Source organism: Arctopsyche grandis, chromosome 3 (assembly GCF_051622035.1).
Source record: "Arctopsyche grandis isolate Sample6627 chromosome 3, ASM5162203v2, whole genome shotgun sequence".
Classification (NCBI taxonomy): Eukaryota; Metazoa; Arthropoda; class Insecta; order Trichoptera; family Hydropsychidae; genus Arctopsyche; species Arctopsyche grandis.
In genome coordinates, this window is record NC_135357.1 from 6,987,687 (window position 1) to 7,002,210 (window position 14,524).

At 35.9% G+C, this 14,524-nt stretch overlaps 1 protein-coding gene across 1 annotated transcript in view; it reads right to left on the bottom strand.

Moving 5' to 3' along the window:
* The window catches only part of LOC143909812 (uncharacterized), a 75,046-nt gene extending 63,697 nt beyond the window's left edge, over nucleotides 1-11,349 (bottom strand). The window contains exons 1-2 of the mRNA XM_077428021.1: nucleotides 11,095-11,349; nucleotides 469-781 (exon numbers count right to left, since the gene is read on the bottom strand). Of these exons, the coding sequence (XP_077284147.1) occupies nucleotides 469-579 (111 nt within the window). The 5' untranslated portion in view covers nucleotides 580-781; nucleotides 11,095-11,349. The remainder of the gene's footprint in view (nucleotides 1-468; nucleotides 782-11,094) is intronic.
* Between the last annotated feature and the right edge of the window lie 3,175 nt (nucleotides 11,350-14,524).

The following is a 14,524-nucleotide window of genomic DNA, read 5'->3' on the forward strand; positions in this document are numbered from 1 at the left end:
TCAGTTTAAAAATAATGAAAAAGCTACTAAAACAGCAGTCGTGATAGTACATACATGTAGTGTACTCCGAGTGTGATTGTAAGCAAAGGTTGTAAAATGTTCTTTATCTCCTTCACATTGAATAATTGTCATTTGATTAAACGTTCAAATGCTAGATATTGGGAATTATCTACTACGACCCAAGTTACAGTACCCAAAGTATAGGTTACGTACACCAGAAGTTACAGTTTACGGGGGGGGGGGGGGGGTCTTCGACATCAATTAGACCGTAAACGTTCAGCAGTGAACGTTTACAAGCTAACGATGATGATGATGATGACGATTAGACGACTAAAAGAATGCGTTGCCCAATAGATACAGTTAGGTATTACGCACAGGTACATAGACCAATTTCGCAAGGAGGAAATGCTCCAAGTTGAAACGTTCACTACGTACTAGCAATAAGGACAATAACGGTTTCGTTCGTACCTTATCAGGACCGTTGAGGAAGTCTGCATCCGTGTAAATGCACAGCGTCGACTTCCTGGACAAGGAGTCGCTGGCCAGGCTGCTAGAGCTGCTTCCCGTCGAGAACTTCATCTTCGTTCAAATCTATCACTTTATCTTTCTCACTGATTCCAGTGCCTTCACAGGCGCACTACAATATCTAAGCACCCACTAGAACACACACGAAACGATTTCACTGATTCTGCTATCCGAAAGGTCCGACGACGTAGAACGACTTGGTGTCGGGTCTCGCTCTGGCGCTTCCCAACACCAGCTCTTCAGACATCTTAAGCACCTGAAACAAAATTACGACTGATTAGTTCGAGGAAAATATGCGAATAAATGCCGAACGCACGCGAATCGCATGCAAATCAACGACACCGGAGAATGGTTAAATGTGCCATTTAAGTATTTCTTAAAATATGTATGCCACTTGGCACGCAAACTTTTACCGCGCACCCTGCGATAACAATGGCGGTGGGACGCAGAAAAAAGATGGCCGCCAAAGAGCGCCCATACGTCATCCGCAAAAATGCAAGCCAATGCTGAAAGAAATTGGCGTTGTTTGCTTGGTTTTCCCACCGGTGACGTGCTTATTTATGCGAGATAAATGTATTTGGTAATGAAATCGACGTAAAAAACATTCGCAGATAATGTATAATTCCAAATTTGCATGCAACTTTGTCATGAGTAATTTTAACGTATGAATTCAATACAAATACATACATATATACATACTAAAAGAAAAAAGCTATTCATTGTACACAATCAAAATAAGAATCGCAGCCATAGAATGAAAACGAATCAATCGTTTCCAATTTGGGACATATCAACAATCGGTCAGAGAATGCCTCAAGAAAACTCCCAATAAGAATTCTAACTAAATAAAATGAGATACCAAGCGCCAATAAATAAGGGGTGCTACATAGACTCAAATGCATTTTATTCAAGATTTGTCTTTACCTTTTTGCCTTTACAAATTTGAAACTTGAAGAAGCAAGTCATAATTTTGTAAGTGCCTTATTAATTGCACTGTCACTTGAGGGGTACCAAACCATAACGTCGTAAGTGCCACATAAGCTCAACCAGCAGCATGCACTAATGGTTAGCGTAAAATGCTTTCCAACAAAGTGGTTATGGGTTCGATTCCCACTGGTTGCTGCTAGCCAGAACTTGGATATGAGACTCCAAGTCGATAGTTTCCTATCAGAGTTTGCCAAATCGTTGAAATCGTTCTTGCAAATTTGTATCCCTGTCCTATCTCTCTCAGATCAGAGAAACATCTGAGAGTTGAGAGAGACGACGCTATAGAAATTATCCATTTATTATTATGAAAGTGGTACATACAACGTTATTATGGCATTTAATGATGACACACATGATGGCACTTCATTTTTTTTCTAATATCTAAGATTTATTGATTGCTCATTGAATGGTTATAACACCCGGCAGAAATATTATAGTTCATTTAAAAATGTTGCATTATTTATTTATACATAAGTCTCTCCTGAAAGCTTTTTTTTCTGGCACTTGAAATGTTATGATTAGCACCCCCAGTATTGCATAGCAAGCTTGTCTCTAATTACCATCTAAAGATTCAATCCTAATTAGTATAGAACATGAAAAAAACATGTATAATTTAGCGCCATTCAACTTCAAGCTTCAAGCTTCCTAGAAAAACATCGATCTTCCCAGAAACTCATCTCAAATGCTAAAACGAAAGTAAACTGTAACGATTTTAGTCCTCAATGTAAATAGTATTATCAATCTACATATCTTCTGTACTTGATGATGAAGGCGTGATAAAAATACAAGAAATACTCAAGCAGAGGAGTCATATCGACATGTTGAGACCAAAGCATACATAGTTTGAATGAAGTAGAACGCGAGAAGACAGAACGACTTTGAATTCTAACTCGATTGATAGTATTGGAGATGGGTGATGTACTGACAATGATTTTAACGAGTTCATTTACACCAGTCAACACAAACATTGCCCTCAATACTAAAAACCTGTTGCAATATAAAATAGCAAACTATTCTTAACACAAAAGACTCAGTTCATTGTGTTCACAATAGACTTTTACAAAAAGCATAATCAAAATTTATTACACGGAAACCTTTCACCAAAGTACTAACGATACAAAGGAAACACACACTTCATTTGATAAAATGTACACACATAGGCATACAATCGGTCTCCGTGATTTGACAGAATGTTAAATTACAGAAAACGCAAATATCAGAATGCAAAAATCGAAAATCGAAATTCTGCACGCGCACATTAACACGGGAGAAAAAGCATGTTCCTCTTGTTCCTGTTGTATTCTGCTCGCACAAATTAAGTGAGTATGTACCGTTTACCATGCACCATTTTTTTTTGATCTTTCGACTTAAGATCTTTCGACTTTCGATCTTTGCATTCTGATATTTGCGTTTTCTGTAATTTAACATTCTGTCAAGTCACGTAGACCCGCATACAATATATGTACATAGCATAGTAGCCAAAAAGAGAGCATGCCCTCTGAAGATGAACTTTTTTTTTACTATTATTTCATCTTCCAATGTCCTCCATTTGTGTTTTTTTTTTCAATTGTTGCTCTATGTAACATGTGGTTGTGTATAGTATTTGTATTTCTATGAGACCTATTCCGGTTCTGGTCCGAAGTGTCTATCTTTGGGGCTACTTATCTCGCAGATCTGATCCTTGCTTGGATAGGTTCGCGGTGAGGCACTGAGGTACTAGTTTGGTCCACGTGCTCATGGAGTATGGTGTCGCGTGAATGGAGTCGGTTTTGAGGTCGTAACCCAGATCAGGCGGGCGGGCGGCTCACCGCTGGACACAAAAAACCCACGCGCAGCATTCCTCGCCATCACCGCTTCGCGTTTTCTTTTTGAAATCGAAACGCGTGTCGTCCAGCAGCTCCGCTTTCTATCCCCGGGGAACCCATCCGCCATTCCCGTTTCCCGCCATTTCCGCGAGCGCGCGAAATGGCCGCTAATGACGCGTCCAGCATCCACGCGCCCTTCACGCAGCCACCGTAATTTGATTACATATACATATTGGGATTTACCTGTAAGGCCTTCCTGGTATATATGTAAAAATAAAAATAAAAATAAATAAATAAAATATAGGTAAAAGTTGGAATTGTCGACAGGGCGCATCCTCTAGGCTCGGAAGCGAGGCTCGGTCGACCCGCTCCTTCCTGTCATTGGTTGCTCTTTGCGAGTACTTAAGTATTGACGTGCCCTGAATTAACTCGAATTTTACCTGATGAAATACTCCGACATATACTGCCTGGTTCGCATATAATTTCGGACGGTTCAAGGATTGAACCCGTGGACGGACGAATATTCAAGAACCATTTCCGACGAATATTCAAGGATTGAACCCGTGACCGTGTAATGCTGAAAGCATTACACGCTTACCCCTAATCTATGCAAGAATTCACTCGCAGCGATCTCAATCAGTAAGCTTTTTCTTATAAACAAAAAGGTCAAAATTCAGATCAGCAACTGTTTTAACACTATGGTGGCCGCTGACACATATTTGTATCACGTTGGGTGCACAACGCTTACTGATTCACGACTGCGTGAATATATTTTTGTATTAACGTGATACAAAATTGAATCATCGGCCACAAACAATAGACGAAAACGTGATACAAAAATATATCAGCGGACTGAAACATTTCGCGCAGTCGTAAATAATGTATCATATGTATGTATGTACCAGCGGCCCACTAACCGTTGTGCACCCAACATGATACAAATATGAGTCAGCAGCCGCCAGTGTTAAAAAGTTCTTTTCAGTTTCCAAAATTCTGAAGTTAAGAAATGAAATCTGTGAAAGGGTTAAGATTTAAGATAGATTCATCTGGAAAAATCTTGTCGACACGCTGAAGCCTCGACCCAATTTTGGCTAAGGGAAGCAGAAGAAAATTGTCTGTTTACAACCGGTTTTTTTTTAAGAAAAAAGTTCCAATGACTCTTCTTTTCGCATCATTAGTTATTTTTACTTTATTTTTAAAGGTGACACTTCTTAAAGCCCAGACACATAGAATTGTACGGCACAACATGCCTAGTAGACTCCAGCTGTGAATGGGCGTGTCTTATGTCATTTTTATTTATATTTGATGGTCTTTACGACAAGTTTCTCCTACGTTTATTCAAATATGAGAATCACCATTATCGATCACTGTCAAACCTGTCAATACAAGGAAAATGTATCACCGAAAACACACCAGGGGGTGAGTTTTGACCTGGCATAGATCAAACGTGCTAGCGTTTTTTACATCTAAAAAAAAAACACGTGACGGATACCACTCTGTATATCTGCGCCCTTATGGATATGGCATCAGATGACATCTCCAACTTTTTGGACAATTTATGTGACGTGAAATTTGCTCTTATGAAAAACAGAATATGTGTAATTCTCTACAAGAAATGATACCATTTTCCTACACTTTTCTGATGTACCCAATGTATTAATTCTGCAGAAATTGTATACAGAAAACCTTGATTAGTTATCTTTATTGCCTCTTCCTACTCGCTAAAATCATTTCCCATTTCCAAAACCTCACTAAGAAACCTGTCACCCCTCAAATGATAGTTAAAATGTCAAATAATAAAACCCGTGTCTAAAAATGTATAAATATAAAGTTTTCAAAAAATAATGTGCAAAGTAATCATCGACAGTTTCGTAAGAGCGTTGATTTCGATACCGATTTTATTTGGCACCCTGTATATTCGTAATGATTTTGAACCAAACGATACGGTCATAGACCCAGGCGATGACCAAACAGATCGGTCGTCAATTAAAAAATTAAATAGAAACCAACGTTTTTAACAACGAGGTTAGTGAACGGGAAAGTAGAGATTTCAATGCTCTCCATGATCGACGCAACCGAAAGAATTCTTGAATCGAAACAACAACAAAAATGGCGGCTCGCCGAGAAGAGGAGGAGCAGTAGAAGAATCGTCTTCAGTGAATGATAGTGCAAAAAGGCCGAAGAATTAAACTAGTTTTACAATACACTGCATTCTCGAGGCTCGTACTGAGTGTATTATTAGTTTAACCTGTAGAATGTTCATACATATGTACGTACGTACACATGTAGAGTTTTCCATTGTCAACAGGACGTGCCACCATTATGGCGACTTCTACGCGATTAGGTAATTGTATTTAAATGTCGAACACCAGTGAAGTTAGACGATTAAAAATAAGCTGCCATTGTTACACATACACCACCTGCCCCACCGCCTTTCGTACAAAAGTGTACAACTCAAATTTGAATAAAAACAATGCGGGCTTTCGATAGCGCAACCGACCAGTATTCAAAGCAAATGCAAAACGGTCTTATCTTGTTTGAGTGGTATCACTACAAGTTTTTGAACTCACTTTTTGTGTACAATGAACGTGTCTAGAGCAAATGCATGAAGGCACAATACTCATACAAGGCTTCAATGGAACAATAATCCCAAGTTGGAACAGATTGGCACTCAACCAACGAACACAACAACCACATACACAATAGCGACAAGGACTCTTCTGGGTCATACAGAACATTCTATCAATTAATTCACAAGAGACGATCCGTACTACCAAAGAGTAATCATAAACACTGAAACAAGTCTATAAATAGTGTCTTTGACGTTTGAATTTCATTTCAAGATCAACAAATTTGCTCATAATACTAATGAAGTACCAAGCTCATCAAATTTAACATATAATAGACACATTTAATCAGATTTGAATTTAAATAATTGTACATACCATTTGGTATTATAGGGGTTCCGCTTTATTTGTCGCACCACAAATAATGACAAGCAACATATGTACATTTGATTCTGACACATTAATTCAGATTTTTGGAACGTAACTTAAACAGATTCTTCTCCTAAAAATCAGTCATAAAGAATGTTTTTTTAGAGGTTTTTTTTTTAATTGGCAACACTTTTACCAGTCAATTTGACAGCTGAAAGCTGATTTGTCCTCAGTTTGGTTTGCCATTTCACCATAAATAGACTTACGCTAGAACAATGCTCGCAAATTATGCAAATTTATTTCGAAAATCGTGGTTCAATTCGCGAAACTTACCGTGCACTACGTCCATTTTACGATCGTGAATTGGCCTCCAAGATCGTGCGACTATTTTCCTTTCCTTTGGATTATTTTCTGTGGGGATATGTGAAGTCGCTAGTCTATGCTGACAAACCAGAGACGATAGACAACTTGGAAGCCTTCGCCGCGTTATTGCCGATATACGGCCCCAATTGCTCGACAATTAGACTTTGGACAGATTGCGCTTTAGAGCGAAAACACACTGAGAGGCCCTGCACGCAGTCCCAAAAATCACCCCCAGGAGTGTTTTCGGTGATATTTAATCATTGTATTGACATAGGCTTGACAATGATAGATAACGGTGAATCCCATATTTGCAGAAATGTAGGAGAAACTTGTCGAAATAATAAAATTGTACAAATTAACAATGAACTCGGAGTGCTCTTCCTTAACCGGAAACCAAGAAGACGTGCCATGCCGTTCCTTTCAGTGTGTTTTCGCCTTAAAGATCAGCCTATGCCCGATATCATATTTCAACACTTATAATAATTCCAATAACATGGCCATTACCACGATTTCATTTTAAGGTTTTATACCTCTAAAAAACATCCTTTACACACATACATATATGTATGTATGTATATAAAAATACAAACATAGATACTCAATCTAAAATACATCACATCAAACCGCATCGCACAAATGTTTCAACAAAAATAAGTTTGAAAGTCATTTTTTAAAACAGTAGTAGGTATACGAAATACACATGCAATAACACTTTGCGGTTTAAACCATTAGGGCGCAAACACACACAATGGTACGCGGCACGTGTTTTTTTAGACAGTTTTGTACATGTATGTAAAAAGCCCGCTAGTACGCCTGATCTATGCTGTGGCACCCAGGTCAAAATTCACCCCTTGGGAGTGTTTTCAATTATATTTTCTCGTCGTATTGACATAGGTTTGACATTGATCAAAAACAGTGATTCCCATATTTGAAGAAATGTGAGAAAAACTTGTCGAAATAACAATGACATAAGGCACGCCCATTTACAGCTAGAGTCACCTCGGCATGGCGTGCCGTATGATTCAATGCTTAACACAATCTTAACAGAATCGGAAGTTTGATCACAATCAGTGATCAAACTTCCGATTCTATTAACCGACCCATACAGACAAAACGAAAAAAATCATCGCAAACACGATATCAATTTCGGCTCGCGGTTTCTTCGACGCGCTTCGCCTCACCTCGCCGCTTAATATTATCGAAATCGATTCCAGTTTCGATGTTGTTTCCAGGTTAAGAATGTGGTCCTGCGAACACGCACACCACCCGACCACCATCCTCCTCTCATCCTCATCAGATCAATCAATCAGACCTGTCCTCCAGACCAGATCGCAGATTCGCCACACACCACAATGTCGTGGCGTCCGCGGAAAACTCCAATTTGATTCCATTAAAAACCATCACAATGACTAAACTTTACTAAAATCACACACACACACATACATGTACTTTCAAATCCAAATTCACGAAACGGGGGAGATCCGAATTTGGTCATCGGTCAAATTGGATCAAACACAATGCCATTACCAATAATATTATCATTAATAACAACTATGACCTTCTTCTTCCGCGCGTATTGAGCTGAACACCCACTAGAATGCACCCACTCCAAAGATGAGTTTCCAAATGATTATTATGGATGTACGTATAGTAAAAAACCATTACTGTCATTGACCACTCCGTAACGCCAACTCAAATTAATCTTACAAAAAAAAAAAAACACGACTATTATTTCTGGCACGTTGAAATTGTTACGGTATTTGCAAAATTGAGACCAATAGTTGGGTCTCCTATTCATAATAACAATCAATAAATAAAATAAAAAACAATTTATTTAAAGCTTACACACAACATTGAAGTTTGACCCTGATTTTTCACAACAATTTTTCCGTCAAATCTTTATGTATGACTGATTGTGCCTATAAAAGTTTTATGGTAATTCCGTTCAATGCATTGTACAAATTCTAATTGCTTATTATGTTCCAAATAAGCACCATATAAATAAAATTTCATCCTTTATAGGTACGACATTCAAAATTTGTAGCGCTGAATATAAAACGTGATAAATTACAGTACTACAGATCACCGAGAACATTCGAATGAATTAAAAAATCACAAATTTAACAAAATGTCAATCTATCAAACATGTAAGAGTTTAATCTTCAAAAAACTTCTTATGTCATACTAAAAAAAATAAGAAAAAACCATTCATTACTACATACAAACGTCATCCAGTTTCCTTATATTTCCCGGTCCCCATTAAAAGTACATATAACGCATTGTATTGTTTAGTTCATCAAATCAAACATTCGCCCTTACTACGAACCCTCACTATATAAACATTGATATTATAGTAAACTTTATAGTTTATCGTATGCACACACGTGTGAGTAAGGATGTGATAAGAAAACACGCACTATATATTTTGATATAACTGATAAAATATATATATTTATTGATGTATGATTCATTTTATGACATTTTCAAATAATGACGCATTTATAGTATAAATATTTGTATTTTTTTTCCAGTGAAATTAACGGGGAAAATCGTCCGCTTTATTGATAAAGTGGTGAAACATAAATTGCATTAACCCCGTGCGAGATAAGTAAAAGTAATATTACTCTTATCGTTTTCCACGTACTCGATTAATGGGATAATATACATACAACGATCCGCACGTGATCATTTCTAATAACTAATAAGTATCAAGACGATGAAGTCAAAGATTTTATCATCAGAATCTATGATAAAGGAAATACCAACGAAAAATAATAAAAAAAAAAACAATGATTTCTCAAATATAATACTACATATTTCAATTCAGTACAATTTCTTTGCACAGTGGCCATCAATCATAACGATAAGGACCTACATATGTATGTACATATGTACATACAATATGTACGAGAGCTAAGCTTGTTGTGTAAATCTGTCAAAAACTCGTATGCACTGATTCATTTTGAAATTGGTTACAAAACTATTAAGAAAACTCAACACACTTGAAGTAATGCAATATTTGTAATACACATGAGATCCCACACTGAACAACTTTTACATGACATTTTCAAAAATAAAGCGAAAATTTTGAATATATTATCATAAATTTTTCTTGTAGCGCATTTATTGTAAAATTTTATTTTATTAAAAGTTTCACCTATTTCTAAAAATTCCATAGAAAAATTATGCCATTACAAATTTACACAATAAAATATTCATTAAATGCACTAAAAAAAAAGTCAACTGCGGCATCTGTTTTTGTATATGTTTAAATCAAATTGTTTATTATAATTTCACTATTTCAGATAGTGAGTACGGTATGTAACAATATAATTACAAATTAACTTTTTAATATCAGTGAAATTATAATTCAATAAATTGAAAAATATTGACAAAGTAGTGTTTTAATAATTTGAACTTTATTAACTATTAAAACTAGTTTTTTAGAAAATTTTAAAATAAACTCCTTCTATTTCGACGATAATTTGTAATCAGAAACTTCATTTTCATAGTACGTAATATCAATTAATTGTTGAATCGTAAATCATGCTATAAAATAATCTCGAGTTGGTATTTCACTACCATTCAACTGTCAAAAATTATAATTTCACTAATAAGCGTCAGTGAATGTGTAATTTCCGTAGTGAAAATATAGCTACATATACCCAGTGAATGTGTAATTGTGTATGAATTCACTGAAACGTCAGTGTAAATATGATTTCACTGCTGTTATAATTTCACCATAACATACATATGTACAATATAAAAAAAGGATTGTTGAAAAAATGCTTGGAAAGATGTAAACCAGCAATACATACAATGACTTGAAAGTCCCAACTGTCATATCTGACGATATGTTAAAAATGCAATTATGAAACAGAACAATCCTACAACCATGTTTATATTAATGTCGACTTTCTAGAGCAGATATTTCATTACAATGCGAAGAAATCTAATCTTTTTTCAATCCATTTTATTATTAATAAACCTTTACTTTGGATACATGCACCGAACGGAATTAAAATAAATATGTATAATTAAATTTCTTCGTCTTGCGTGTCGCACGGAATTACTACCATAATGTGATTGAATCAACAACTCAATATGATTGCAAAAGAATTGTTGCATATGAACTAAATTAATATACATACATATTATTAATATGTGTACAACACTACCGTTTCTTCTAAGCTTAACCACTTGCACGACTACATACAAAGACTAATTACATATGAAGAAATTCCCGATTCAAACAACAGTCCGTTTTCAGTGACATCCAAAAATACTGACGGTTATCCGCGTACATAAACAAACAAACGGCCACAAGTCTAAAATGTCACTTCTACCAAAACAAATCCGTACAAATTCGAAACCACTTCGATAACCGAGGTAAAAATACACGTTGGCGATTTTTGAATGTGTTTCAGTGTGCTTAAAGCGAGAAGAGCAGGTAACCCAAAAGTTGTGATCTTACATACCGGTGGTCACTGGCCTAACGAGGACCGACGTACGTCTGGTCCCTTCATCCTGGTGGCCTCCTGGCCTGGCTCCTTCCGGACAATCGACGCTGGCTGGAAATGGAGAAGTCTTCGAGATGAGGAAGTTGTCGACGAGGAAGTGTCCCTATTCGTAGGAAGTGTGTTTATGCGACGCGAGCGCCCGTCCCGGCGGACGCATTCCTCTGTTGGACTCAGGTGGGCTCACCAGGTGCGACTACTTTGCCACAGACACTCAAACTTTTACGGTCTGGTCCCCCTCTCTTTGCCCTCGTTGCACACCGTGGCGTGATTCGACTTCGGTCTTCGAAACAACATATCGGAAAATCAAATCAGAAAACATTAAATTAGTAAGCGAAAATGTAAATGCCATCAGGGCTTCGACATTAGCGAGGGTGCATATTAACGGTAGAATGTGTTGCCTTTTAAACCACTACAAACGGAGAAATGTTATAATAACACTGTTCGACACGAAAAATGGTTCAGAGACGAGATATGACTTTTCTTATAGATCTATGCCCATTATACACGAATCTGATAATAGAAAATGTTGATTGGCTCGAGATTCGGAGATACATGTATGTGTTTTTTAAATCGCACGATTTTTCTATATCTTGGTGTTGTTCAGTCGATGTCTCAAAATCTGTCAATTATCTGTTCAAAATGAATATTGGAATCTATAGTCGGGTATTTTATCTTTCCTGTGTAGTACTTTTCAGCTTTCAAATCTCTCTAAGTAGTCGTCCAGTTCAAATCAAAAGTCAAAAGTACGTATTTTCACTTGGGATTTTTTCCCACTCTTAATACTATTTTATATTGAGTTTTTTTCTATTGAAACATGTTTATTGAAATAGTTTTCTGGCCACACTATTTTTTGTTTTCGTTTAAAAGGGTTAATTGGAAGTATGCTGAACTTTAAATCGGAAAAATTGCAAGCAAAAAGCTTGTACTAGTATTTACACGAATATGAATTGAATTAATAGGGATAATATATTAAATTGTCTATATATGAAAATTTAATAAAATTCCACTTAAAAAAAACATATTTCGACTATTCTTGTGGATTAATAACAAAAATTCTATTGATAACTGGCTTACCTCGATTATGATTTTTTGATTTTTCTGCGTGGAATTTTATTTAATTCTCATATAAAAACAATTGAATATATTATCCCCATTAATTCAATTCAGATTCGTGTAAATACGAGTAAATACTAGTACGAGCTTTTATCTCGCAATTTTACCGATTTAAAATTCAGCACACTTCCAATTAACCCTTTTAAACGAAAACAAAAAATATTGTGGCCAGAACACTATTGCAATAAACATGTTTCAATAGAAAAAACTCAGTATAAAATAGTATTAACAGTGGGAAAAAATCCCAAGTGAAAATACGTACTTTTGACTTTTGATTTGAACTAGACGACTACTTAGAGATATTTGAAAGCTGAAAAGTACTACAAATGAAAGATAAAATACCAGACTATAGATTCCAATATTTATTTTGAACAGGAAATTGACAGATTTTGAGACATCGACCGAACAACACCAAGATATAGAAAAATCGCGCGAATTAAAAAACACATATATCTCCGAATTTCGAGCTTATCAACATTTTTTATTACCAGATTCGTGTTTATTGGGCATAGATCTATAAGGAAAGTCATATCTTGTCTCTGAACCAAAAAAACGTCGTCATTTGTCGAACAGTGTTATCCACAAACAATGCGGCTTTTAACTTTTTTAAATCTTTTACAAATCGGCGCATATAAAATGCCGCGCAAAACGTACAAGCTTGAATCGTATATTTTAGGCACATCGTTTCATAAGATTCGATTTAATCAATATTTGTACAGAAATGTCAGACAAAGAAACACCACAACATGAGAGAAAGTAAGAAAGTCCATGTTTCAATTGATAAATCCAACGATGCTGATACTTTTTTTCCTGCTATGACATGTAATCACATTCGATACCCAAGACATTTAAATGTCAGCAAGCAACGTTTGCCGTTTGAAATAAAGTTCGTCGGATCGGAATCTTAGAAGGTGCGTTTTGGCGCGCGCGCCACACCTTTAGAAGCGTTCGTCGACAAAAATTTGGTTTAGGGAGATTAATTTTTTGCTCTGGCATTTTTTTTCTCGCTGTGGGCCGATAGGTATGCGCTGAGAGTTGTGGCAAAAAAAATCAATGGGTTTCGAGTGTTTATTATTGTGGTACAAATAATCTGCTCTGCATGTTGCCACTAATGGCCATATAATAATTACAGGATAGTAATTCCAGGTCTATTGAAATACCATGGGATACACTGGAAAAAATTTTCAACTAAAAAAGATTTGATATGCCGCGTATGTAGAACTTAATGCTAGTTATTATATCCATAATTATTCCATCAAAACTTCATAGATCATTATATTTACTCAGGTGCGTAACTAGAAATTTTGGGCCCGTAAGCAAAAAATCATCAAGGCCCCCCCCCCCTTGAATGTTTAAATCGAAATACCAAATTTTTGGTTTCGCAACGCAGTATTAATAAAAATAAAATTATTGTTAATATTTAGGTACATAATATAATTTCCTTGATTTAACTCACCTATTTTAAAATGTCTTCTTTCGAATCTTAATGTTTGCAAGATCATGCATTAGTTGTTTGTGATCCATTTTGGCTGCTTCTTCTATGTGCTCCATTGTAAGCAAAGATAGTTCATTAAGAGGGCTGTACACCCGAAACCTTAATTTTGTTGCCGTTCCTTTCTTCGATATATATATTGAGTGAATGTGACAATATATATCAATATATATATTGAATGAATGCGACAGTTGCGCTTCGACCAGATAATACGTATTTTAAATCGAGGTTTCGTATTCTCCTATTTTCTCCTCCAAAACTAGAGCAATTTTTAAAAAAATGTCATCATCGGTATGAGAACGATATTTTCTGTGCATCTATCGGCATATTTTTTTTTTAAATCGACCGTTAAATAACCACGCTAGACTCTTTTCGTGGGTGTAAAAAAGAGGCGATTTTATAGATGTTTGGCGGCTCCTATCTCCTATAAAAAATAATTAATCAAAAAATAAAACGATAGATGCACCCCAATGGTGGATATCCATAGCATATTAAAAAATAATTTCTCTAGTGCCATAATTGAGGAAGGGAGAAGTGTAATACGTTTGTATGGACAAGGCGCTGGTGTCCAGCCCTCTTAAGTCTGGTTTGACCGATCGAATTTATTTTGTAATCTTTAATTATTTTTAATTTATTGAATTTTCTTTCTACAATAACCACAGTTACCGGAAGAGTAAACAATAACATGAATGTGGTATATACTTCTGAAAAATCACTCCACAAACAACTGTACTTGATAATAAGTAATTCTGAAAATTGCCTTATCATTATTGTTTCGGAAAG